This window comes from Gymnoscopelus braueri (genome assembly GCF_963280865.1).
Source record: "Gymnoscopelus braueri genome assembly, chromosome: 2".
NCBI lineage: Eukaryota > Metazoa > Chordata > Actinopteri > Myctophiformes > Myctophidae > Gymnoscopelus > Gymnoscopelus braueri.
Genome location: NC_137604.1, coordinates 63,413,506 through 63,439,544, shown reverse-complemented (window position 1 = coordinate 63,439,544; position 26,039 = coordinate 63,413,506). Strand labels below are relative to the sequence as shown.

At 41.5% G+C, this 26,039-nt stretch overlaps 1 protein-coding gene across 1 annotated transcript in view; it reads left to right on the top strand.

Moving 5' to 3' along the window:
- The window catches only part of mnd1 (meiotic nuclear divisions 1 homolog), a 37,819-nt gene continuing 11,780 nt past the window's right edge, over positions 1-26,039 (top strand). The window contains exons 1-6 of the mRNA XM_080453765.1: positions 1-140; positions 1,332-1,397; positions 2,893-2,950; positions 16,724-16,872; positions 19,146-19,220; positions 19,531-19,645. Of these exons, the coding sequence (XP_080309891.1) occupies positions 138-140; positions 1,332-1,397; positions 2,893-2,950; positions 16,724-16,872; positions 19,146-19,220; positions 19,531-19,645 (466 nt within the window). The 5' untranslated portion in view covers positions 1-137. The remainder of the gene's footprint in view (positions 141-1,331; positions 1,398-2,892; positions 2,951-16,723; positions 16,873-19,145; positions 19,221-19,530; positions 19,646-26,039) is intronic.

Genomic DNA, 26,039 nt, shown 5'->3' with positions numbered 1-26,039 from the left:
TGTGAACATGAAAACATATGAAAACTAATGAAAACACTGTAGTTACAGTATTATTATTTAATAACTACACAGTTCCTTATTACGAGTCGTTTTCCCTGGACATTGGTGGCATATTTTGAGAGGACAACGTTAGGCTAATGGTAAGTCAAATAATACAAACATAATTCGTTTTTGTTGTGGCTTTCCACACAACAGTGACAACTGGTGTGACACCGACGTTGGTGACCTATTAAAATGCACCACTCCACGGGTCAGCCGTCGCTAAATTCGTTGTAGTGAATGAGGAGCCTGGACTGTAACAACATTGTGCGAACTTATATTGGTTTCAGTGCAACTGTCAACAGCGAATCTGCTTTAAATGTAAAACATTGATGTACGTTACAGAATGCTTTAGGTTAACAATAGCTGTGTAACACTAACTTGGAACGTTCAGTGGTTCACTTAAAGTACCGTAGCAGCATTTTCCCTGTAGTGTCAACCAGATGAAATGTCATATCATGATCCTATTAGACAGAACTGTGCTTTTGCTACATGTGTGACAATCACTGGTATATTCACAACTTTACACACACACACACACACACACACACACACACACACACACACGTCTGTCTGTCTGTCTGTCTGTCTGTCTGTCTGTCTAAGATAGGTAGATAATTTAGATAGATATCCTGTCTGCTGCAATGTACTACACATGTACACATTATGTGCACGCGTGTATGACAAATGTGTATACAATGCATACATTGTCTGTCTCACTGCTTCATATAATGCAATGGTTCTCAATGTGGGGTCCAGGGACCCCCAGGGGTCCTTGAGGGGGCTTTAGGGGGTCCCCAGTAAAATTAGTTAATATAGCGTCACAATCAGTGTAGCCACTTTAACCCTGCATATATTGGCTATTAAAAAAAAGATATACATGAAACATTTTTAATATGTTTGAAACACAAATCTAGCATGGGGGTCCCTCTCACAAAATATTTTCAGATGGGGTCCGTGGCCAAATACATATTCATTTGTAAATGGTAAATGATGCATTTATATAGCGCCTTTGGGTCCTTGACATGAAACATTTTGAGAATCACTGACTGTGTGTGTGTGTGTGTGTGTGTGTGTGTGTGTGTGTGTGTGTGTGTGTGTGTGTGTGTGTGTGTGTGTGTGTGTGTGTGTGTGCGTGTGTGCGTGTGTGCATGCGTGTATGTCTACTTGTTGCACACATACATGCGTGCGTTTGCGACGTGCACAGTACACCGACAGTATAAAACGATTATAACTACCCTGAACGTCTAGAAGCAGAGCTCATGTTGTAAAACCACTATTTGTCTTTCCAGTCGAAGAAGAAAGGTTTGAGTCTGGAGGAGAAGAGGAGTCGAATGATGGAGATCTTCTTTGAGACGGTGCGTTCCACACATTATAGGGAGGGGAACGCACATTTATCCAGATTCCCTTATCGATTCTGCTTTTTGAATCGATTCCTTATCGATCCCACTTATTGATCTTTTTCTATTACTGGTAGTTGTTGGCAAATATTGGTTCTAATTAGGCCTGTCACGATTACACATTTAAGTTGACGATTAATTGTCACTCAAATAATTGCGATAAACGATTTAATTGTGCGTTTGGCGTTGAACATTGAAACATATGAAGGCTTTTATAGGCTTCGTAATAAAAAATTGCACAGGGCAGATAACTGAAATATACAAATACATTATTTATAACTTCATACATGTAAAAAAAAATGCAGCAATAGCAATAACGTACAACGCGTCACTTCGTGACACGTTGTAAGCTTGTAGATCTGCTATTTCTGCTTTTTAATATTTGAAAATGTGACATTTTTCAACATGGAAACCATTATGACAATTATGCAAATTAACAGTTGTGACTATCTCAAATAAGTATGATTAGACGATTATGTAATAATTGTGACAGCCCTAGTTCTAATCTGGGACACTATCACCTTCATTTAATTTCCACAGACAAGTTATAGAGCGTGTTGGCTTCAACTGCAACATTGAAGCAATATGTGCATGCAAGGCTTTACATTCATGTTCCTTGTTTTTAACAGTTAGCACGAAATTCAACAGAAGTCAACAGCTTTATTAGAACAACATGTTTGTGCCAGTGATTTGATTTCAATGACATGACCCTCGTCTCTTGAGAATCGCTAGAATCGATAAAGAGAATTGATAAGCCAAAATGTTGATCTCCTATTCTCAATAACTTAGTAATCGATTCCGTGAATCAATTCTTGATCCCCATCCCTACACAGTATGTGATGAATATCAGCTCATCTTGTCTACATGGTTGTGTGTGTTATGTATAGTCACTCACTAGTCACAGATGAAATCCATTGAAATTAGAGCCTGACAGGTGACAGCGTTTTGCATCTGATCCCAATCCCTGAGTCCTAGACCACCAATTACAGATGTTTTGATCCATATGCTGTGAAAAAGTGCCACATTTTCTAATCAATTTAGAAAAAACTTAAAATGTATTAAAGTTATAAGCAAACAAAAAAGAAACACTAACTTTTTGATAGATAAATAATTAGTCTTTGTCGCATTCCTAAGCCCATAATTTGATGACCAGGTAGGCAGAGGTTCTGGTTCCGGTAGGAGACACAAAGAGTCTCCTTTGTGTCTCCTACCGGAACCGCTGCCGGTCATCTAATTATTGGCTTAGGAATGCGACAACAACTAAAAAATATCCATGAATTCAAGTCTCCATGGGGTGACTAATCAATAGAAAAGAAGGCATTTTGGGGATGAACTATCCCTTTAAATAATAGTGAGACCTATTTCATCATGAAAGCATTATGCTCAGGGGGTCTGATGTTAGTCAATTCTTCCTTCCTTCCTTCCTCATTTCCTTTGCTTCCATCCTCTGTAGAAAGATGTTTTCCAGCTGAAGGACATTGAGAAAATTGCCCCCAAGTCAAAAGGAATAAGTGAGTATTGGTTCTGTAGAACTGTGATTGATCACTTCTGTCACTTTATGATCACAGTTATACACATACACACACACACACACACACACACACACACACACACACACACACACACACACACACACACACACACACACACACACACACACACACACACATTTGAAATATTTATTTATGTCCACATAATAAGAAGTACAGGATGTACAAAGGACATAAACACTGCCAGTGCAGTCAGATGAAGGGAAAACAGTTAGTTACAAAGCGCATGTAAAGCAGAGCAACGTTACATACAAAACAAAAGATGGCATACTTGTCGAACACAGCGGACAACAATCATGGGTAAAGGAAGCAACGCCTCCTCCAAATTGAGCGGCTTCCTATAATAGCTGATATTGAGCAGTAACTTGCTAATTGTTTAGCCCTCCTTTTGGAGAGGCCGGCCATTTGCAGGCCCCTTACAACCAACTTGTGCACGTGCCCTAGACTACCAAAGATAAAAACCAAAAGTTTACATCTGTAGCCTAGCTGAGAGATGGTCTGCTCTAGCTGATGATATTTTAGCACTTTGGTTAGGAAGGCTTCCTCTAAGCTGTAATCAAAAGTACAGCCGACCTCGAGAATGAACACCTCCCTATGGTTTTCATTAACAACAATGACATCAGGGGTGTTATGTTAGCTGAAATGTTAGAGAACACAGAATCATCGTTACACAGGTTAAACATGCTCGGCTTCACAGTAGAATGCTTATACAGCATGATGGAGGACCTGAAAATAGAAGTGATATCTTTAGATATCAAATCCACTATTCTGTCATGCCTACTTATGTAGAGTCCCCTGTGGCACCCATTTAAGATGTGGGACATGGTTTCAGCTATTTGTTCATGACCATGATGTATACAGTGAGGAGCATGGTTGCCTGGAAACCAGATGGAGAGGTTAAGTTTAGATGGTAAAACCTGCAACCTCGCTTTCAGAGTAAAGATAATAATGCATTCGTCTAAAGCAACATTTTTTAGCACAGAGTGCGAGACAGAATGGTCCGCAGCGGGGAGACATGCAGTCTTCCCTTGCAACCTCAGTTCAGTCCAATGCTGCCGCTGCCTTTGCTGTTGTGCCCATAAGAGGCGACCTCGGGCATTAGTCAGTGGGAGTTGGTGTTCTGTTCCACACACAGTCATAGATGCTCTGACAGAGATACTGGGGTCAGATATAAAGTCCTCCGAGACAGCCATCGCCTCTGAGTTAGACCCTACCCACGTCAAGGTAACATCAGCCCAACAGCACAGATCGTTTAAGTCCGGCCAGTCTGACCACACACCAAAGCCTGGAGAGCGACTGTCTAGCTTTCCACTAGGTTTCCTCCTGAAGCCTAGGAAGCAAGGATCCGAGCCACATGCCAGGGGGACCTTACGTCGTTTTAGGTCCAGAAATAGAGATGAACGTGCAAGCTCTCTCACATACTGGTCATCATTGTTCAGTATATTTAACAAGTGGGAGAGCCTCGTAGCAATATATGTCCATTCAAAATTGGGAACACCCAAACCACCCTCACGTTTACTGTGAAATATAATGTCACGTGTTGTGTGTGTGTTAAGACCAGTCCATTGTCTCACTAAGTGCACAGTTTTGTCAGTCAAATCACGTAGTGATTTTAGTGGAACATGTACATTGGAGAAAAGATGTTGTACCTTGGCCAATGCTATTGGCCAAGGTACAACATCACACACACACACACACACACACACACACACACACACACACACACACACACACACACACACACACACACACACACACACACACACACACACACACACACACACACACACACACACACACACACACACACACTCTCTCTGTCACTTTCAGGTGGAAACCTTGCACTATGTGTACAAAACCATCACTTTTCAGGAAATGAAAAAAATAACCTGTTTTCCAGTGGATCCAATGTAGTTATTATTTAGACAACAAGATCTTGTAATACTTTTCATTGTTTCAGTATTTATAAAACCCACAGACACTCTTAACCACTTTCTCTTTCGAATTCTTAAAACAAATGTAGCTGATCTACAAGCTCACAATGCGTTGCATTTCGACGCATTGTGAACTTATATTTTCGCTACTTACTGTATGTGTGATGCTGTAGTACGACCAAGTAGAGCATCAATGTATGACAACAAATTATAGTCTGAATAAATAGTTATAAATATAAATACATACATAAAATTGATACATATATATATATATATATATATATATATATATTGACATGTTAACAGTTTCTTCTTTATTTTGCTTTTTATTGCTTCTTTATTTTAATAGAACATACATTTTTGTAGCCTGGGACCAGACAAATCTGCCAGTGCAAAAAAAAAAACTGACTTTGGGTCTGGCACCACTCCATTGAGAATCCATTTCCTGCTCCAGATGTCTGGGGTGACCAATCAGGGCCCAGTATTCAAATATGGGAGACTGTGATTGGTAGTTGGTTGTAGGTCTAACCAATTGCGTCCAGAGCCATTGTTTTGATCCCGCCCCCTTGGAAAAAAAAACGTCCTCATAGAAGCACCAGACTCATATCCACGCAGTGATATAGTCTGGCTACGCGAGGCTACAATTTTTGCACCATACAGCCATTTCAGAGACATATCACAACACAGGAATTAATAGATACCTCGGCTTGCTTCTGAGAAATGATCAGATTAAGTCGGGGTGGGGTGGTTGAGTCACAGAGTAGCAGTCAGATTTCAGCTTGTTCCTAGCCTTTGTTTTTGTGACAGTCTCAATGGAAAACTTCTTTTGGAAGGATTTCTATCAGCCTGATGTGAAATAAAAAGTTTACCCTTTCGTTCATGTTTTTTGGGCAGTACCGTCGCAGCCCACTGGTAGGTGCTCTGCGGCCCACCGGTTGAGAATGGCTGATGTAGAGCAATGGTTCCCAAAACCAAAATAATCATATCTGAACTGGGGACCCCCCACCCTGACAAGAACTTGGAATTGAAGGCATTACATTTAGTTTGACTCGGTCCCATAGATAAATATTGTAAAAATAGCCAAACTACAAGCTCACAATGCCTCTCAGTGCGAGACTTGAGCTTGTAGATTGGCTATTTTCACAATGTCTGCCTTGTTCTTACGTAATATTTGACAAATTTGGCCAATTTGGTATTAAAAAGGTGTGTTGTTGTTTAGTTTCCAAAAACTGTTACGGTTTAAAGGGTTAATCCTCCACCAGAGCCCAGTCAGCCAGTCAGTCTCATATTTGCCGTATCTAGGGTCCAGGAGTGCTGCTACATTTTCCCTGTACGTGTGCTGCTGTTAGAGCCATTATGGGGACACGTCTGCAACGTTGCTTCGGAACCTGGGCCAACTGGTTCCTCTGTTTTAGGGTGAAAAAAAAAAAGGCAAGACTGAACATCGCCTGTCCTGCCGACGGTATCTCCAACACGCTGGGGGATGTCTGAAACTCATTCAGTTCTATGTATAGAGATCACAAATCATATTGATATTCCTTAAGTCTTCCGTAACCACTTGAACCGCAGCATCCAAATTCTGGGGGGAACATTAGCCAAGAATAGCAGCGTCATGTTGCGTGCGTGCATTGTGTGAGCTTCCAGATCTGCTATTTTTTTTTATCTCGAAGAGCTTGAACAAATGTAAACAAAATTGAATAATTTAGAAATTTCTTGACACAGATCTTTCCTTATGGGGGTCCGTGACTCAACATCTTTTGAGGAGTCAAATCATGAATTGTCATGAGTTGAAAGCAAATTCAAAAAGAATTTCATGAATAAAATAAAAGGAATGAAAATAAATTCCCTAAATTAAAAAACAAATGTAGTGAAAGTAGTGTAGTATATTTAATAACATAACATCCACATTTGTTAGCATTATTTAACTTCACAAGTCTACAAGTAGCCTACAGTCAGACACAAGAGTGGATTCAAGAGGTGACTGTTGGTCTGGGCCGGGTGGGGTACATACACTTAGCTTTGCCTTTTGTTGTTTACCTGGGTTCTATGCATGTGTCTCCCTTCCCCCTTTCCTGCTTCATACAGGTGCAAATTGAATCAGGGAACTCAGAGGGTGATCTATTGTTTGTCTGCGTGGGGTCTAACTTTTGGAGGCTGACCCCCACCCACCTATTCAGTGCTATATAGACTGTGCCAAAGTGTGGCTATCTCTGTGTGTGACTCAGCAGCCGGCAGGCTGTTGTGTGGTGTGGTGGGGACCTCAGGGTCCCCATAGGAAGCTGTTTGTACTTATGCAATAAATCGGATGCAAAGATACCTCACTGACTAGTGATGACTCCATTCATTCTACAACCACTCATTCTCACCACTGGGACATCAAACTATCTGCAATATGGCGTTGTTGGCAACTCAATAGAGCCTTTAAGGCAGTGGAAGAATATACCTCATATGGGTTGTCTGCAGTGGGAAATATACCTCAGTAGCAGATATGCAAGCTCGCAACGCGGCACGAAGTGATGCTTTGTGAGCTTGTAGATCTGCTATTTTCACTAGTTTGGGTCCCAGGCAAACATTTCTCATTCTCTTTTGGGTCTTGAGCTAAAAAGTTTGGGAACCACTGTATTAGACAACTGTATTGGCTACCAGTATGCACAATGGAGCCTTGCATACATTTTAATGAAGGAAATATCAACACAAATCGTGGTGTACCACATATCAAGGACCGCTAAATGTGTATGTATTTGGCTGCAGACCCCCAGCTGAAAATATTTTGTGTCAGGGACCCCCGAACGTAAAGGTTTTTGAAATTATTCAAAAATCTCAGAAATTATTCTAGATGCTTCAGCATCTTTCTAAAATAGCCAATTTACAATGTGTTATCACAATAATTTTAACCACTTTAACCTTTTATACTTTGGCTATTCAAAAATAGCATATCTACAAGCTCATAGCTTGTAGATATGCTATTTTTGAAAAATTTAGGACATTGTGCAAACCTTTTTGAATTAATATTTTTTAAAGCGAACATTTGTAACTCAAATCTTTGCTTCTGGAGGGTGCCTGGAACAAAATATTTTTGAGATGGGGGGTCCACGGCCAAATACATTTTTGTATAAACCACCTCTAAATAACATGCTCTCTAAATGACTTTTTAACCTTTGCATAAAGTCTGCATGGTCGTCACTAGCCGATCTACAAGCTCACAACGCGTCGCGCTTCGACGTGTTGTGAGCTTGTATATCGGCTATTGTCGAATAGCTGAAGTACAAACTAGAGTTAAAGTGGTTAAACTGATTTTGATGGTATGTTAACTCATTTTGCTGGAGACCCCCCCCCCCCCAGAACCCAGTCTCAAAGGACCCCTGGGGGTCCCCGCCCTGGACCCCAACTTTAAGGACCATGGCGGCTGCATTAGATAACTGTAAATATTGGCCACCATTACGCACAATGGACGCTCACATCCATTTTAATGAAGGAAATCTCCACACAAAAACATGCTGTACCACAGAGGAGGAGCGAGCCCCCCCGGACCCCCACCACCACCATCACAACGGCTGCTGTGTGTGTGTGTGTGTGTGTGTGTGTGTGTGTGTGTGTGTGTGTGTGTGTGTGTGTGTGTGTGTGTGTGTGTGTGTGTGTGTGTGTGTGTGTGTGTGTGTGTGTGTGTGTGTGTGTGTGTGTGTGTGTGTGTGTGTGTGTGTGTGTGTGTGTGTGAGCTGTGCTCCGTCCGTACCTCTTATTAAAAACACATGTTCCTCGCCGTCTGCGGGGAAATCTCGGATCTCCATCTTTCAATTTTATGTTTTTTGTTTTGTAAATGAATGCCCTACCTCAGTGGTTCTCAAATGTTTCCGTGCCAAGGACCCCCAAATTGATATGTATTTGGCCGCGGACCCCCCCTGCCCATCTGAAAGTGTTTTGTGCCAGGGACCCCCAGAAGAGAAGATATGTGTTAAAAAAATACACAATCTTCCAAAACAGTTTAGAGATTTTTCAAAACATTTAAAAAATAGCAGAAGTACAAGCTCACAGCGCATCACTTGGTGACGCGCTGTGAGCTTGTACATCTGTTATTTTTGAATAGCCAACATACTGTATAAAGTGGTTAAAATTAGTGTGATGCTGTATTAACACATTTTGCTGGGGACCCCCTGGAACCCCCCCAAGGACCCCTGGGGTTCCCCGCCCGGACCCCACTTTGACCCCCCACTATTTTCGCGACTTTAAAAGTCGCGAAAATAGCCGATCTACGCGTTGTGAGCTTGTAGATCTGCTATTTTCGCAATTTTCAAAGAAAAACTTTTTGAAAGTGAAAATTTCAGTGGTTAATAAGTGTGTGATTGTGTGGGTTTTATAACATTTCTAACCAATGAAAAGGTATTAACACATTGACTGCCAGAATTATTTCAGATTTTTTGCAGTTTATTGCCAGGGGTTTTTACATTGAACAAAAAAAAGTACTCAGGAGCCGAGATACAGAATTTTTTAGTTTTAAGTTAACAAGGAAGTGGATAGGAGTCTAAATCTTCGAAAAATCATATCTCCTTGGTCTTTGGGTAAAAAAATAAAAATAAAAATTATATATGCGTTCTTGGCAAGCAAGTGATGGATTCTAAAGAACGCATATATGCGTTCTTGGCAGGCAATGTGTCAAGAGCTTGTTTGTGACTAAAATAATGACTACATTGGATCCATTGGAACACAGTAACTTTTTCCCAATTTCTGAAAAGTAACAGTTTTTTTGGACATACATGGTTTCTGTTGGACAGCAATGATGTTTAAAGCCCTGGACTGGAACGTGATGTAGTTAGTGAGGCCACAGTACCCCCCCACTACCACTGATCTGAGCTGTGTGGAGCAGGACTGAGTGAGGGGGGGGGGAGAGAGACAGACAGACAGAGTGGGGGGAGAGAGGCAGACAGACAGACATAGAGAGAGAGAGGGGGGAGACAGATAGACAGACAGACAGAGAGAGAGAGGGGGGGAGACAGACAGACAGACAGACAGAGAGGGGGAGAGAGATGGACAGACAGAGAGGGGGAGAAAGACGGACAGACAGACCCACAGAGAGAGGGGGGGGGCAGACAGACAGACAGGGGGGGAGAGAGAGACCGACAGACAGACAGACAGACAGAGAGAGGGGGGGAGACAGACAGACAGACAGAGAGAGGGGGGGGGCAGACAGACAGACAGAGGAGAGAGACAGAGATGTCTTGCTTTGTTGTAGTATTGTATTGTATTGTTGAAGAGAGACAGACAGGAGGGCTGTCATTTCTCTGCTACAACATGATCCAAATGTTCCAGTAAATATTGAATACATAACCAGCACAGGAGGAAAGTAACCAAGTACATTTACTAAATTAATGCTCTTACGCTATGTACTATGGTGAGGTACCATTTCATTTACTGAAGTATCGTACTTTATTCCCCTTTTTTCCCCCTCCCACTACAATTATTTGACAGCTTTAGTTGCTACAGTAGTTAGATTTAGATTATTGTTACAAAACGTACATTAACCCATTAAGCCCTGTTATACTTCGGCTATTCCAAAAAATAGCAGATCTACAAGCTCGCGATACGTCTTCATATTCGATGCCAATACTTCTGTACTTTTAGTCAAGTAGCATTTTTTGTCGAGTACTGGCCTTTTCCTTGTAGCTGAGTATTTCGTCTCTGTCGGGTGGAAACCTCATATGTCAAAAACTGTTACTTTTCAGGGTTCAAATTAAAAAGCATCAAAAGTAGCAGATCTACGAGCTTGTAGATCTGCTGCTTTTGATGCTTTTGTGTGACGCTGTAGTATGATCAAGTAGGGCATTAATTTACGAAAAAAAACACACAGAACGTTAGATTATGGAGATAAGAGGTTTCTGCCCGACAGCAACAATAATATAATAGTCAGTGTAAGCTGATAGAGGATCACATCACATAGAGGGTTTTTATCAACGGTAGTTTGAGGTGAAGCGTTTTGTTTTTGTACCGTATTCCTTCCCACTCTGTATGGTTTTCGTATACATTCATCAACGTGGTTCTTTTTTTCAGATTTATCCCCATCATAACTAAACTAAAATAAATTTAAAACTACTGGTTCTCAAAGTGAGGTTTCGGGGACCCTTGGGGGGGACATTCCAGGGCGTCCCCAGCAAAATGAGGAGCGGTTTTAACACTTATTTTATGTTTCTGCTACTTCAAAATAGCTGTGTAGTTTTAGCATTCGTAGTTTTCATCAAATGTTGACAAATCATCTCTTAGCCTCCCTGCCCGGCTACCAAATATTTTCATATGGGGACAGACACATTTTTTGGGGGCAAGTGCATTCTTTCTAAATAAAATATGATAGGGTATTTTTGAAGAACAATGCTTCCTTTTTACAACTAGCAGTTGCACTCATTCTATCGATTGGATTTCACATGAATTTGTTCTACAAGCGCAAATTTCACCTATCATTTTATAATGGAAAATTAACTTTTTGGGCAAGTGGGCATGACCTTTGGGCAATTAGAACATGACCTGTACTTGCCCAACGGGCAAGTGCCTCTGAGACCTTAGTGTCAACCCCTGGAGACCGCGCTGTCAGGCTACCTTGGAGCCTAGGTGCCCGGACCGCTATGCCAGCGGTCCGGGCCAATTTGGGTGGTTTCTTGACCGTGACGATGTTGGAGAAGCACTGAATTGAAACAACTCTCTAGTCAGTTTAAATCCCTCTCCTCCCAACAGATGGCACTGTAACCATGTTTTACTAGTCCCGTGGGGTCTGATACCAGCATAGAGTTAAAGATAAGGATACCAGACACAGGCTCTCTGGAATGAATATTCTGTCAATTATTTCCTCTGAGATGATGTATTCTATTGATTAGATTACTGTTTTGACTTAATCAAATAATTAAGAACTCCATATCGTTGTTGTCGGGCAGAAACCTCTTATCTCTATATTCTAACTTTTTGTGTTTTTTCGTAAATGAATGCCCTACTTGATCATACTACAGCGTGACACAAAACCATCCAAAAGTAGCAGATCTACACTGTATATCGGCTACTTTTGCTACTTTTGAATTTGAATCCTGAAAAGTAACAGAGACGATAACCAATGGCTAATGTAGGGCGGCCATTGGCCAGCAACAGTGGTTAAATGTATAAATCACTGAGTGACCCCATGGAGTCAGTTCTGTGTGTGTGTGTGTGTGTGTGTGTGTGTGTGTGTGTGTGTGTGTGTGTGTGTGTGTGTGTGTGTGTGTGTGTGTGTGTGTGTGTGTGTGTGTGTGTGTGTGTGTGTGTGTGTGTGTGTGTGTGTGTGTACCAAGGGGCTAGCATCCGGCTTGAGGCTACAGTATATAGATTAGATATATATATAGATTACTTTATCACGGACATAAACCTGGCATCGCTCAGAGCTTTCACAGTCAGCCCGCAAACACCCTGTCAGACCACAACAGAACCACAGCCTATCTAAACAGATCAACACACAGACACAAAGAACAAACGCCAAACAAACTACATACTATAAGAAAACGTTACAAATGGAATGAACACAGCGCAGAAGCTTTCCAAAATGCTATTAGGCAAAAACAAGTCCAATCACAACTGGATCAGTTCCTATAAAAAACCTTTGAAGAAAACAGTGAAAGTGTAAACAGGGCAGTAGAAGGCCTCAATCATATATTTGAACTAACAGCCTCACTAGCAAACCTAAAAGTATCAAACAGGAAAGCCAGGAAAAATGTTGAGAATGACAAATGTTACGATAATGATTGCAATAATCTCAGGAAAAAATTAAGGAAACTATCAAACCAAAAACACAGAGACCCAGACAACCACAACACACGTCTCCAATATGGGGAAACACTGAAACAATACAAGAAAACAGTAAGAGAAAAAAGAGATCAACATGTTAGAAACCAACTGCAAGATATCGAGGATTCCATACAGACAAACAGCTTCTGGGAAAACTGGAACAGACTAAATAAGCTAAAACAGGACGAACTACCCATCCAAAATGGAGATATATGGGTGAACCATTTTTCTAGCCTCTTTGGCCCAATCGAGAAGAACAAAGAGCAAAAACAAATAAAAGATAAACTACAAAACCTAGAGTCAGCCGTAAAAGACTACCAGAATCCACTAGATTCCCAAATCAACCTAAAAGAACTACAAGACAAAATAAAAACACTTAAAACCAAGAAGGCCTGCGGGGCAGACGGTATTCTAAATGAAATGATAAAATTCACCGACCTCAAATTCCAAATAGCCATACTAAAACTCCTAAATATCGTGCTCAGCTCTGGGATCTTCCCCAGCACATGGAATCAAGGGCTGATAACGCCACTCCACAAAAGTGGAGACAAATATGACCCAAATAACTACCGCGGGATCTGTGTAAACAGCAACCTCGGAAAGATCCTCTGCATGATCCTCAACCACAGAATTCTAAACTTCCTCACAGAAAGCAATGTCCTGAGCAAATCACAAATTGGCTTTCTACCAAAATATCGCACAACAGACCACATTTACACTCTAAACACCCTAATTGACAACCAATTAAACAAAAACAAAAGCAAATTATTCTCCTGCTTTGTCGACTTCAAAAAAGCATTCGATTAAATTTGGCATGAGGGTCTGATGTACAAACTGTTGGAGAGTGGCATTGGGGGGAAAACCTATGACATCATAAAATCAATGTACAAATGTGCAGTTAAAATAGGCGAAAAGCACACAGACTTTTCCCCCCAAAGCCGAGGAGTTAGACAGGGATGCAGCCTGAGTCCAACACTCTTCAACATATATATCAACGAATTAGCAAAAACGTTAGAACAGTCCACAGCTCCAGGCATCCTCTTGGCAAACACAGAAATCAAATGCTTACTTTTTGCAGATGACCTGCTGCTGCTGTCTCCAACCAAGGAAGGACTGCAGCAGCAACTTGATCTCCTACACAAATTCTCCCAGACATGGGCCCTGACAGTGAACCTAACTAAGACTAAAATCATGATATTTCAAAAAAGATCCAGCCGCCAAAACCATCAATTTTTCCTAAATACAGGGTCCCCACGGTCATGAAATTCCTGGAAATATTTTGAAATTGAAAAAAAAATAATCCAGTACTGGAAAAGTTTGGGAATTGATCAAAGGTCCTGGAATTGATCAAGGGTCCTGGAAAAATATTTGGCTATGCATTGTTTTTGCCTATTGATTTTGTTAATACAAAACATTTTCATAAACATGGATAACATTACACGAAATATGTAACATAAGTAGTTTTTCGCCGAACGGGCTGTGTGATGGCATATATTATTTAAATAAAACTAGCCCATACCCGGTCGGCCGGTCGGTCGACCCAAGACGGACACCAAGACGGACGGTACTCCAATTATATAGTAGGATAAGTCATACGGATGCCATAATGAGTCTTCCAGTGAGCTATGCCCTAATTTTGCACGAAATTTTGAATTAAATTGTACTATTCTATATTCGATGCTTTATTTTTGCTACACTGCCTATCTTTGGGCATTCTACATAGGAGTAAGAGACACATTATTGCGCTGAATGATTGTTATATAGGCCTGGAAATTGGGCTAAATATTCTGGAAAAGTTTTGGAAAGGTTTTGGAAATTCATTGCTAAAAATGTGTGGGGACCCTGTAAATACAATCCCACTAGAACAAACAAAAAACTATACCTACCTTGGCCTAAACATCAGCAGCACAGGGAACTACAACCAAGCTGTAAAGGACCTGAGAGACAAGGCAAGAAGGGCATTCTATGCTATCAAAAGAAACATCAAAATAGACATCCCAATTAAAACCTGGCTTAAAATACTGGACTCTGTGATAGAACCAATTTCCCTCTATGGTTGTGAGATCTGGGGACCATTAGCAAACCATGACCTTGAAAAATGGGATAAACACCAAACCGAGACCCTACACACAGAATTCTGCAAATCCATTCTCCGTACCCAGCGAAAAACACCAAATAATGCATGCAGGGCAGAATTAGGACGATACCCACTAATTATCAAAATAAAAAAGAGAGCACTTAAGTTCTACAACCACCTAAAAGAAAGCGACCTAGATGCACTCCATAACAAGGCACTCACACACAGCGAAACCCTAGAGAGATGCCCCCTCAGCCAGCTGGCCCTGGAACTCCGGGCACAAACACAAACAGAGCCACGAGATAGCAAACCCATTGGACTAAACCAAATTATAAAACAGCAAAAGGAAAACTACCTGACACACTGGAAAGAAGCAACACAAAAGCAGAGTAAACTAGAATGCTATCTGGCCCTAAACAGAGAATACGCAGTGGCAGAATACCTGAGCACCGTGACTGACCCCCAAAACAAAGAAAAATCTTAACTAGGTACAGACTCAGTGAGCACAGTCTTGCGATCGAGAAAGGTCGTCACAGGCAGACCTGTATTCCGAGAGAAGACAGACTATGTGTAACGGTTGAACCCACTAATCTCTGTTACATATGCACCCACTGCACACAAAATGAAGTGGAAACCGAGCTACACTTCCTAACCGTCTGTCCATTGTACCAAGACATCAGAGACACATACTTCCCACAGATTACAACCACACACAGAGATTTTGAAAACATGACCAATGACAAAAAACTCCCATATCTGCTGGGCGAAGTACAACAATGTGCAAACACAGCAGCAAGATTCGTGAGTTGCTGTGATAGGAAAAGGATATCAAACGGAACACAACCACCCTAAAGAGTCAAGACTAATCATTGTGTATATTCCGGCACTATACCTGCACCCAGTGATCTTGGTACATAGCAATTGATCTATTGAAGATTCTGACTTTCAAATGTACATATTTTTGGTTTTGATTGTATTGCTGTATTGTTGTATTGTGCTTTCTGCTTTGGCAATGTAAACGTATGTTTTCTCATGCCAATAAAGCCCTTTGAATTGAAAATTGAATTGAATATAGGAAGTGAGACAGTTCATATGAATGGCCTGTAGTCTCGCTGTTTCCCCCCTGCTGGTTGCAGACGCAATAAGGCTCTATTCAAGCGGATGGGTTTTTGGCTGAACCTTACACTTAATTTTATGACCTTAATAAACATTGTCATAAATACTATATGCTTCCAGTCGCTAGCTTAAAGTCTTCTTTCAATCACCATGATATGCGTTTTGGTAAATTATATAAAATTGATGATAAAGTAGGGTATGTTTCTAGGGTTTCTACTGGTTCTACCGAGTGAAGACCCGCCCTCGCTGCGGTTTCAGCCAATAGCATTAATTTCCGTTTGCATTTCGGAACTGGATATCAACCGGATATAGAAAGATGGCGGATTTGAAATCACTGCAAAATAGGCTTCATTTACGGTCTGTAGAAACCAATGGCGTGACGCTGTCCATATATCTTTTACAGTCTATGGCAGTGGTTTTCAACCAGTGGTTCGGGGACCACTAGTGGTCCTTGAGGGCGCACCAGGGGGTCCCCAGCGAAATTAGTTAACATAGCGTCAGAATCATTTTTAACCACTTAGCTTTGGCTATTCAAAAATAGCAGATATACGAGCTCATAGCGTGGCACCGAGTGCCGCGCTATGAGCTTGTAGATCTGCTATTTTTGAAAATCCTTGAAAAAGTGTGCATATCTTTGAATATTTATATTTTTGAAAGCGATAATGTACTGATATCTTTGCTTCTGGGGGTCCCTGGCACAAAACATTTTCAAATGGGGGTCCGCGGCCAAATGTATATGAATTTAGGGGTCCTAGGCATGAAAAAGGTTGAAAACCACTGGTCTATGGTATAAACTTGATGGTTGTGTCTCCCCAGCTCCCATGTCGGTGAAGGATGTCCTCCAGAGCCTGGTGGATGACAACATGGTAGACTGTGAGAGAGTGGGAACGTCCAACTACTACTGGGCCTTCCCCAGTAAAGCGCTGCACGCACGCAAACGCAAACTGGAAGAGCTGCAAAAACAGGTTTTTGATTGATCGAATACACAATTATTTAACAGTACAGGTAGTACAGTCAAAAGGTTATGCAAGGATAACACAAAAAGCCCCCAGGGGCTTGTTTCTATTGTGGTCCATTGTACTCAATTCATCAGTACCGTAATTTCCGGAGTGTAAGGCGCACCTGAATATAAGCCGCACCAGCCAAATTTAGGGAAAAAAACTAATGTGTGCATATACAAGCCGCACTGGACTATAAGTCGCAGGTGTGAAATCCATAGATTTAGAAGGTCCCCTAGTGGCCGTTAGCTGTAAAAATCCATAGATTAGCCGCACCGTTGTATAGGCTGCAGGGTTCAAAGCATGGGAAAAAAGTAGCGGCTTATAGTCCGGAAATTACGGGTAATACACATCTCTGCTGTCGGGCAGAAACCAGCTAACTCCAAAAGCTAAACAAAAAGTGGAGTTAGGAGGTTTTGTTCATCATTGATAAGAACAGTTAAATGGACCTCCAAGCTCACAATGAGGTTGGAGGTCAAAAGGGGGTGGAGCCTGGAGGCAGCAAAACCAGCTAACTCCACCCCCCTTTGGTGGAGTTAGCTGGTTTAGCAGAAAGTTTGAGGATCCAATGGAGTTAGCTGGTTTTGTCAGAAGCGCTTTTTAATACTTTTCATTGGTTCAATATGTTTTTAATCACAGCACTGATTTATGGGAAAACATTAAAAAGCTAAAAAATGGAGTTAGCTGGTTTCTGCCCGACAGCAATGACAATACAATACAATTCAATGCAAATGCTATACAAAGCATATTGGAATAAAACTCAGTAGAATCATAAGGTATTAGTGATGAGCGGGCCGACCCGTAACCCGCGGGTCAACCCGCGTGGGTGGTCGAGTCAGGATTTCAGAGGCAATTATGCGAGCTGCGGGTGAGCGGGTCAGCCGCTCTCACACGCCAAAAAAAATAAAAAATCACATGCTCTTGTTTTGTCTTTATTCCTAATAAGAATAACAATAATAACAATAAAACAGTTTGAATACACTTGGGGTGTATACTTGAAGATTATTTAACCTTCATGATTTTACAGAATTATAGGTACGACCCGCGGGGCTCAACCGCGGGGCGGGTTGAGCCATAGATTTATATATGGGTTCGCGGGGCGGGTTGAGACGGGTTGGGTTCCGTGGCGGGGCGGGGCGGGGCATGAAAAAACCCGACCCGCACATCACTATAAGGTATATTTACAGAGAAAAGAGGGGTCAGGGGATTATCCTATCATAGGTGTTCAAGGAGTTCAACTGTCCACTGTCCACTTGTATTTTGAGCACAGGAATTATTTTAGGTGATCTCCCCCAGAACACCTTACAGTACAATTACAATGTAGGCATTCAGCAGATGCTCTTATTTCGAGCGACTTACCATAACAAATAGGGCAACTTAGAATAAGCAAGGTAAATAATCACAGACATAGAATGCAGAGACACAGTGTAGTGCCTCAAGGAACTATGATCCCAGGTAAACCAAGAACCTAAACAATATATCAAAATAACTGTTTAATTCTGTACATTGAAACTATTTATAAACGATCAACCTAGCATCTGTTTAAACACCATGATATCTAAATTATGTTCTTAACTCATTGAGTGCCCAAATTATTAATATCTATTTCTGGCCAACCAAGATTATGTCTGCATTGGTTACAGAGCAGCCATATCTTGGTCAGTCGCTATAGCATCAATGGAGGCAGAATGTGTCAGGAAGGGGAACAGGGAGAGTGAAGTGCTATGGGGTGAGGTGGAGTCTAAAGAGGTGAGTATTCGGATTACGACAGCAAATTGGCAGTTTTGACTGTAATGGGGAGTTTGTGCACAGTTTGAGAGCCAGCAGAGAGAAGAGTCCGGGACGCGTGGAGCGTTGTCCCGGGTGTTATAGGGAAGGTTTAGATAGTTTATCTGTGTTAGCTGATCTGAGTGAGCTGGAGGGGTTGTAGTGTTGGATCATGTATTGAAAGTTTGGAGGCCTTGTTAGGCCAACATCAGTGTTTTGTACTCACCAACTCACCAATGGAGGGAGCGGAAAAGGAGGGTATTATTGTTATACATAATCATATGGCAGTGTCGTTGTGAGCTTGTAGAGCTGATATTTGTGCTATTTTTAACATCTTACTTTTACGCTGAAAAGAGACAGAAATTGAAAAGCGTTCGCCTACAATGACATGCCCATTCATAGAGACACAAGGACACGGTCATGCGAATGAAGCTTCATTGTGTTAATCATGACCACTGTATGTCACTCTGCAGCACTCTGATGCCAAGCAGAAGAAAGCTGTTCTGCAACAATCTGTGGAGAAGACCAAGACAGGACGTCAAGAAACCGTAAGGAAGCACGCACGCACGCACGCACGCACGCACGCACGCACGCACGCACGCACGCACGCACGCACGCACGCGCACACACACACACACACACACACACACACACACACACACACACACACACACACACCATGTAGGGAGAGGAAATATCTGACTGGAATTGAAATTGTCTTGTAAAAATATATAGCAATAAGTGAGGATTCATACATGTTTATTGTGAGGCTGAAGAGATTGATTATTTTAAAGTCACTAACCTTTTTCATATGGTGTGTGCGTGCTTGCATGCGTGTGTGTTTATATGTGTGTGTAGGCTGAGCGGGAGCTTCTACAGAAGGAGTTGCAGGCTCTCCGAGACGAACAGACTCAGTTGAAGACAGAGTTGGAGAAATACAAAGAGTGTGACCCTGAGGTAGTGGAGGAGATGAGTGAGTAATTAAGAGTTGTTCCGACACCGACACACCAGTATCGGCAAAGCTGCAGATAACTGCCTAAAATGCTGGTATCGATATCGGCGAGTATGCCAACCTATGCCATTCCCATACCATGTAATGCATCACATGATATTTCATTTACAGTAATCAATTATTTCGTCTTTTGACTGCTTCAGTTGATGTTGCACTACTGTTTTGTACTCTTACTATTATTACTATCTATACTATCTTACTATTATTATTTTACTAACTTGTAGCTGCACTTTAACAATAATGGAAATTGTATTCATTCCTAGATCAGTGATTCTCAAACGTTTTAATCTCAAGAACCCTCATAACTCTGAGAGCGTACAAATGGAACCAAATGGACCCTACCAGGTCCATTTGGTTCCATTTGTACGCTCTCAGAGTTACAGACCTGTAAGAGCGGATTGGCAGATGTTGTGATTAGTGTGAACGCTGGGTACTGTTCCCGGGAACGGATCACCGCACCGTACCCGGGAACACCTGGGGAGGTAGTCTGGGGTCCTATTGATGGGTACTCTGGTACGGAACGCTGCAATGTGAAGGCTAGCGTACCAAAAGAAGGAAGTGGACTGCTGCTAATCATAATCATATATCATTCATATATTTTTATAATGACACATTATTTTACCTGGGTTTACCTATACTTTCTGATAGTTCTACTTGCATGTTGACAAGAAATGATAGTCCTGCTAGTGTTTGAGTAACGCGAACGTGAATAAACATAAACAAAAAACACATTTGTAGCGAGCGAGCGCTGCTGCTAGGACAAGGATACCAAGGATAAGTCTGTGGTGTCACTGCTAAGATACCAAGGATGAGTCAGTGACGTCACTGTCATACATTGTTATATATTGTACAATTTCTTCCCCCCATAGATTTCATATAGCTTCATAGACTTGTTTGACAGCACTATAGTGTATGTTGGATTCACGTTAATGTGTTTTTTCAGACATTTAACCACTTTAACTTAAACCGTCAATACTAAGTACACTTGACCTTTCACTCTGTACTTGGTCTGCTCTATTCTCCCTCTACACCAAACCTCTTTGCCGAAAATAGCACACAACGCCTCGCACTGCGAGGTGTTGTGTGCTTGTAGATCTGCTATTTTTGGCTAAAGTTCTCCTCAGAATAGGGATGCTTGGTTGAAGTGGTTAATGTAAAAATCACACAAAGATTTGGCGGACCCCCTGTAGTAACTCTGAGGACCCCCTAAGGGTCCCGGACCCCCTGTTGAAGACCTCTGTCCTATACGTTTGTTGTAGCGTGACGGCACGTCTGAACTGTTAACTGTGCATGACGTTGTTGGAAACCTGTAATTCTATGCTACAGTGACGTTCTCCTGCACATAGGCCCTGCATGACACATGGACACATGACATGATTTAATGTAGGCCTATACAGTACGTACCTACAGTATGTAATGCTAGCCTGTAACCTACGTAGGCTGCAACATGTAGCCTATCCGTGTAGAGTAGACTATGTCATGATAATTATCAACAGCAGCTGAGGTTTTGACAAATGCTTATTGCTGAAATTCAGAGGTTCCCAAACTTTTTTAGCTCGACACCCAAAAGATATTTGGTATCATTGATAATAAAAAGGAAAATTAATTACTTTGGAATACGACGCGACACGTTGTGAGCTTGTAGATCTGCAATTTTCAAATATCCGATATCGGTTTAAAGTGCCCATGTGGCCTATTATAGTCGCTTCTTTTGGGCTTGTTTTCATGGACCACTGGGGTCTATTCCACGAAAGCGGAATTAAATTATCCTGGTTTGAAAGGCAAATCCAGGTTTGACAAGCCTGCGCTGTTCAGCCTGGTTTATTCAGTTCCACGAACGCCAAGCCGGGCTGAGAAGGAGAGGTTTGTCGAGCCAGGATCGTTAAACCAGGCTGAATGTGAGTTCACATATTCCTATAAAAGACCATGAAAGTCGATCCTTGAACTTGACCAATCATGGAGCCCAAAACCAGAGCGGCGTTCTTCTCTGTGGCTGAACAGCAGCACTGCAGCAGCTCATGAAATCATACAAGGAAGTAAAATGTATAATAAGCAAGAGAGGAAACACAGCCGCAATAAATATAGATCCAGGGAGAAAGCGTGGCAAAGTATTGCAGGCAATTAAATGCACAAGTTGTCCAAAAATATGCAATTAATGTATATACAAATCCATAAATATATAATTCAGTTAGGCTTAAACATAAGGAGTTTAAGTGAATGTTGGAATTATAATTACACACTTAGAATAATTTTCTAATTTCTAATTTCTAAAATCGAAGATCTACAAGTGAAAAGCTTGCCTTTTGGCGGCCGGGGGTCCCCGGTCCACGGGGGTCAACGGGGGGCCGGGGGTCCGGGAGTACCCGGCCCCCCGTGTACTCCCGGTCCCCCGTTGACCCACAACAGAGGTCCGGGGTATACGGGGGTCCGGGGGTCCACGGGGGTCCGAAGGTACACAGGGGGCCGGGGGCGGGGGTCCACGGGGGCGGGGGTCCACGGGGGCGGGGGTCCATGGGGGGCCGGGGACCCCCGGCCGCCATAAGACAAAAACATTTCGGGCTTGTAGATCTTCGATTTTCGCATAAGAATTGAATAAGTGTGGAAAAACTCATTGGTTTATGATTGGAGTCATTGGACTAACAGCTATTTCACAAAACTTGAAGAACAAGGCACTGGATTAATAAAGCTTGGCTGTTAGCCTGGTCCGGACCAGGCTAACTTCACAGCTAAATTGCCATGGTAACTAAAGCAGGATTGCTTCAATTTTCTTTTGTGAAACAGGATCATGGATAAACATATCCAGGTTTACTGGCTAAGTTAATCTGCCGAGCTAACTCAGCTTTCGTGAAACCGATTCCTGGATAATTTAAGCCAGGATAGCCGATTAAACCCGGTTTATCCCTAATCCAGGTTTCGTGGAATAGACCCTGGTTGCTTATTTCTCTCGCAAAATCTGGCAACACTGCTTACAGCACAACCTGTGAGCTGTTATTTACCTGTGAGTTCTAAGCTGTTTATTTATACATCCTCACAGGCAGGCAGCAGGCTTTAGCCACTTAGAGGAACCTCAGTAGAGATTTTGTGTGTTTTTTGCCTCTCTGCACTTTTAACTCCTGTGTGTGTGTGTGTGTGTGTGTGTGTGTGTTCATGTATTACTATACTTTTGAGGGCCAAATGACCCCACAAGTATAGTAGAATTTGAGAAATAGACGTTGTGAGGACAATGTTCCTGGTCCTAAGAAGATAAAATGGTTGTTTCATGGTGTTAAATTATTTTTTACAGTTATGTTTACAATTAGGAAAAGATTCAGGTTGGTATTAGAGTCGACTTGTAGATTACCTATTTCCGGCTTTAGGGTTAAAATGGCAACAAATGATAAAAATGGCATTAATGAAGGAGCTTGCATTTATAGGTTAGATTTTTGCACAGCGGAGGCTGCTTTTTTCATTCAAAAATGGCATTCATAAATTTGCTGCCCTAAAACGCCGATGCCCTCACAGGTATAGTAATACATGCGTGTGTGTGTGTGTGTGTGTGTGTGTGTGTGTGTGTGTGTGTGTGTGTGTGTGTGTGTGTGTGTGTGTGTGTGTGTGTGTGTGTGTGTGTGTGTGTGTGTGTGTGTGTGTGTGTGTGTGTGCATGTTTGTGTAAGAAGACTCGGTTGGTATACAGCAATAACCTCTGTGTTTATTTAACTCTGAGAGGGCAAAAAATTGGCCCTTTCTGGGGTCCATTTGTACACTCTGGGGTGAAAAGAACACTGAGGTTTTTACAGTGCTCAGGCTGATCACTTCAACAGCTGTTCAGCTACATGGAAGTCTTGGGTTTCATTTCCAGCCGTTTGATTCCAAAACAAGCTAGTCTTTTACTGCCGTGAAATCAAAATATAATGTTGAATATGGTTGGATTTAGTTTGAGCAGGGTTGCAGGGCTTATACTGATGAAATAGAAACATTTATGTAGTAGATAATTCTGGACCCTACAGTCCAGTGTGACAACAGCCACCGAAACCGCAGATGTAAATGTTGGCTTGACATGTTATTAATGTGCGTCTACGACCCCAAAAAGGGTTTATGTGAAATGATAACCTACTGTTTGCACTAGTGGTTCTCAAAGTGAGGTACGGGGACCCCAAGGGGTCCTTGAAGGGGTTCCAGGGGGTCCCCAGAAAAATAAGTTAGTCTAACATCAGATGCATTTTAACCAGTTTAACCCTATTTATACTTTAGCTATTCGAAAATAAAAATTTGACTTTTTAAACGTTTTAACGACACAATTATTTTATGGTGGTCCTTGGCACAAAAAAAATGACACAACTCCCGCAAATGCTACGAATGTCACCTTTTTATTGCAGCAACATGATCAAAAAAATGTCACCAAATTGGATGCAAATGATAGAAAATGAAAAATTATTAGAATATTACACATACTGCCACGTTATGCGTGCTAGTAAATATATTTACTGTGCGAACGCCATTTGCATTTAGAATTGCTCTGAACCGAGTTAGTAAAGATCAACACTTAATACATTGGTGGAACTTCAAAGTGAGGTTAAAAAGTTAATCAGTGGCCACACAACAACACAAGTGTCACAGCCACTGGAGGAGGAGAGGAGATATAAAGGAGATAAGAACAATTCATGTATCTAGGGATGGGACGATAATCGTTATTATCGTTTAGTGTGATAAAAAAACGCTCACAATAATCATATTGGGAAGATTGCAATTTATCGTGAAATTGTCCTCCGTCATACACTAGGATGAATTAGCTTTTGTTGAGCAAATTCAGTTCCTCGATACTTGATGAAACGGACCTGTAAAGAGCACATTTTGGTACGCTCTTATTTCACACTACACAAAAAATAGCGGATCTACAAGCTCACAACGCGCTGCGTTGTAGCGAGTTGCAACGTGTTGTGAGCTTGTAGATCTGCTATTTTTGACAAACGTTCCCCCCTGAATAGGGATGCTGGGGCTTCAAGTGGTTAACAAAAGTGGCATTTAAAGTTTTACACATATTTTCATTATCGCGATAATATAGTTAATCGCAATTATTTTCGCCACAATAATCGTGTCATATAATTTTCATATCGTCCCATCCCTACATGTATCATAATAAGAATGCTGTACATGTATCATGATAAGAATGCTGTATGTGTGTATGGATTATGAGCTGTCTGGTGTACTGTAGCTCTCTCCACTGTACCAGTGCATATCAACATCCAGAGAGACAGGTTTTTCTGAGTAATGCGTCAGTCCCTTCATTCATGATGATTTACGCCGGATGCATTTCTATTTCATGTATATATAATGGGCAGTAAAGTAGCAAAAATGCGCAGAATACACCAATTTAAATGCTAATGTTAATGCTTATTGGACTCAGATAACACAGACTATTACACTGTTTGTAAGAACAGCAAATCATCACATTCATAATGTTCCCTATATTATCTTTTGTTGCAACTCTTTGTTGCCAGAATGCCGTATTGGAGACCTTCTGACCACCTGATGTATATGCACGTGGTATTAACTCTCTCAGTGCCAATGAAATAAAAAAAATATTGCGAACTGTGCCAGCAATTTTCTTTTTTTTTCAAAGTAAAAAAAAAGTGCTTAGGAAGCGAGATACAGCCTTTTTCAGTTATAAGTTAAACAAAGAGTGGATGGAGCTGCAAATCTTCAGATAATGATATCTTGGGTTCTGAACATTTTTTTCAAAAAAAAGAAAGAAAAAAAAACTCTGGATTTTTGGTTCTGGCACTGAGGGCATTCAGAAAAAACTCGGGATAACTCGGGGCTTGGCACTGAGAGAGCTCAAATGGAAAAGATGCTATTAACATTAGCCAATTTGTCCAGCAGCACACCAGTGCACTCTCTCTGCACTGTTAACAGCTGTTTATAATTATATACCGTAGCCACACTGTACATACTGTACATACCTGTTGCTGCTACAGTCCAGGCCCATTATGTGGAGCATGAAAAAATAGCATGGCACTAGAGCACATTATCGTACACATTATTGGGTACGATGCTGATTTTTGAGTCTGAGATCACCGATGGCCCTAAAAATAGCACAGCGTATAATGTTCATGTTATTATGTTGTAATCATGTTTATTCATGAGATGAACGTTCATTGGAAATCGAAAATTAAATGATGCACTCTATTGTGATCTCTGAAATGGGAGCAGATTCTCACAACATATTGACTGACAGTGTTCACCCAAATATTACATTTGTGTGGTGCCCCACATTCCTGTTTCCTTTGGTATGTATATTTGCAATTAAACTATTACATGGAAATCTATTGTAAGACTGAACATGCTGTCAGGGAATGATTTGTCTAAAATAGAGGGAA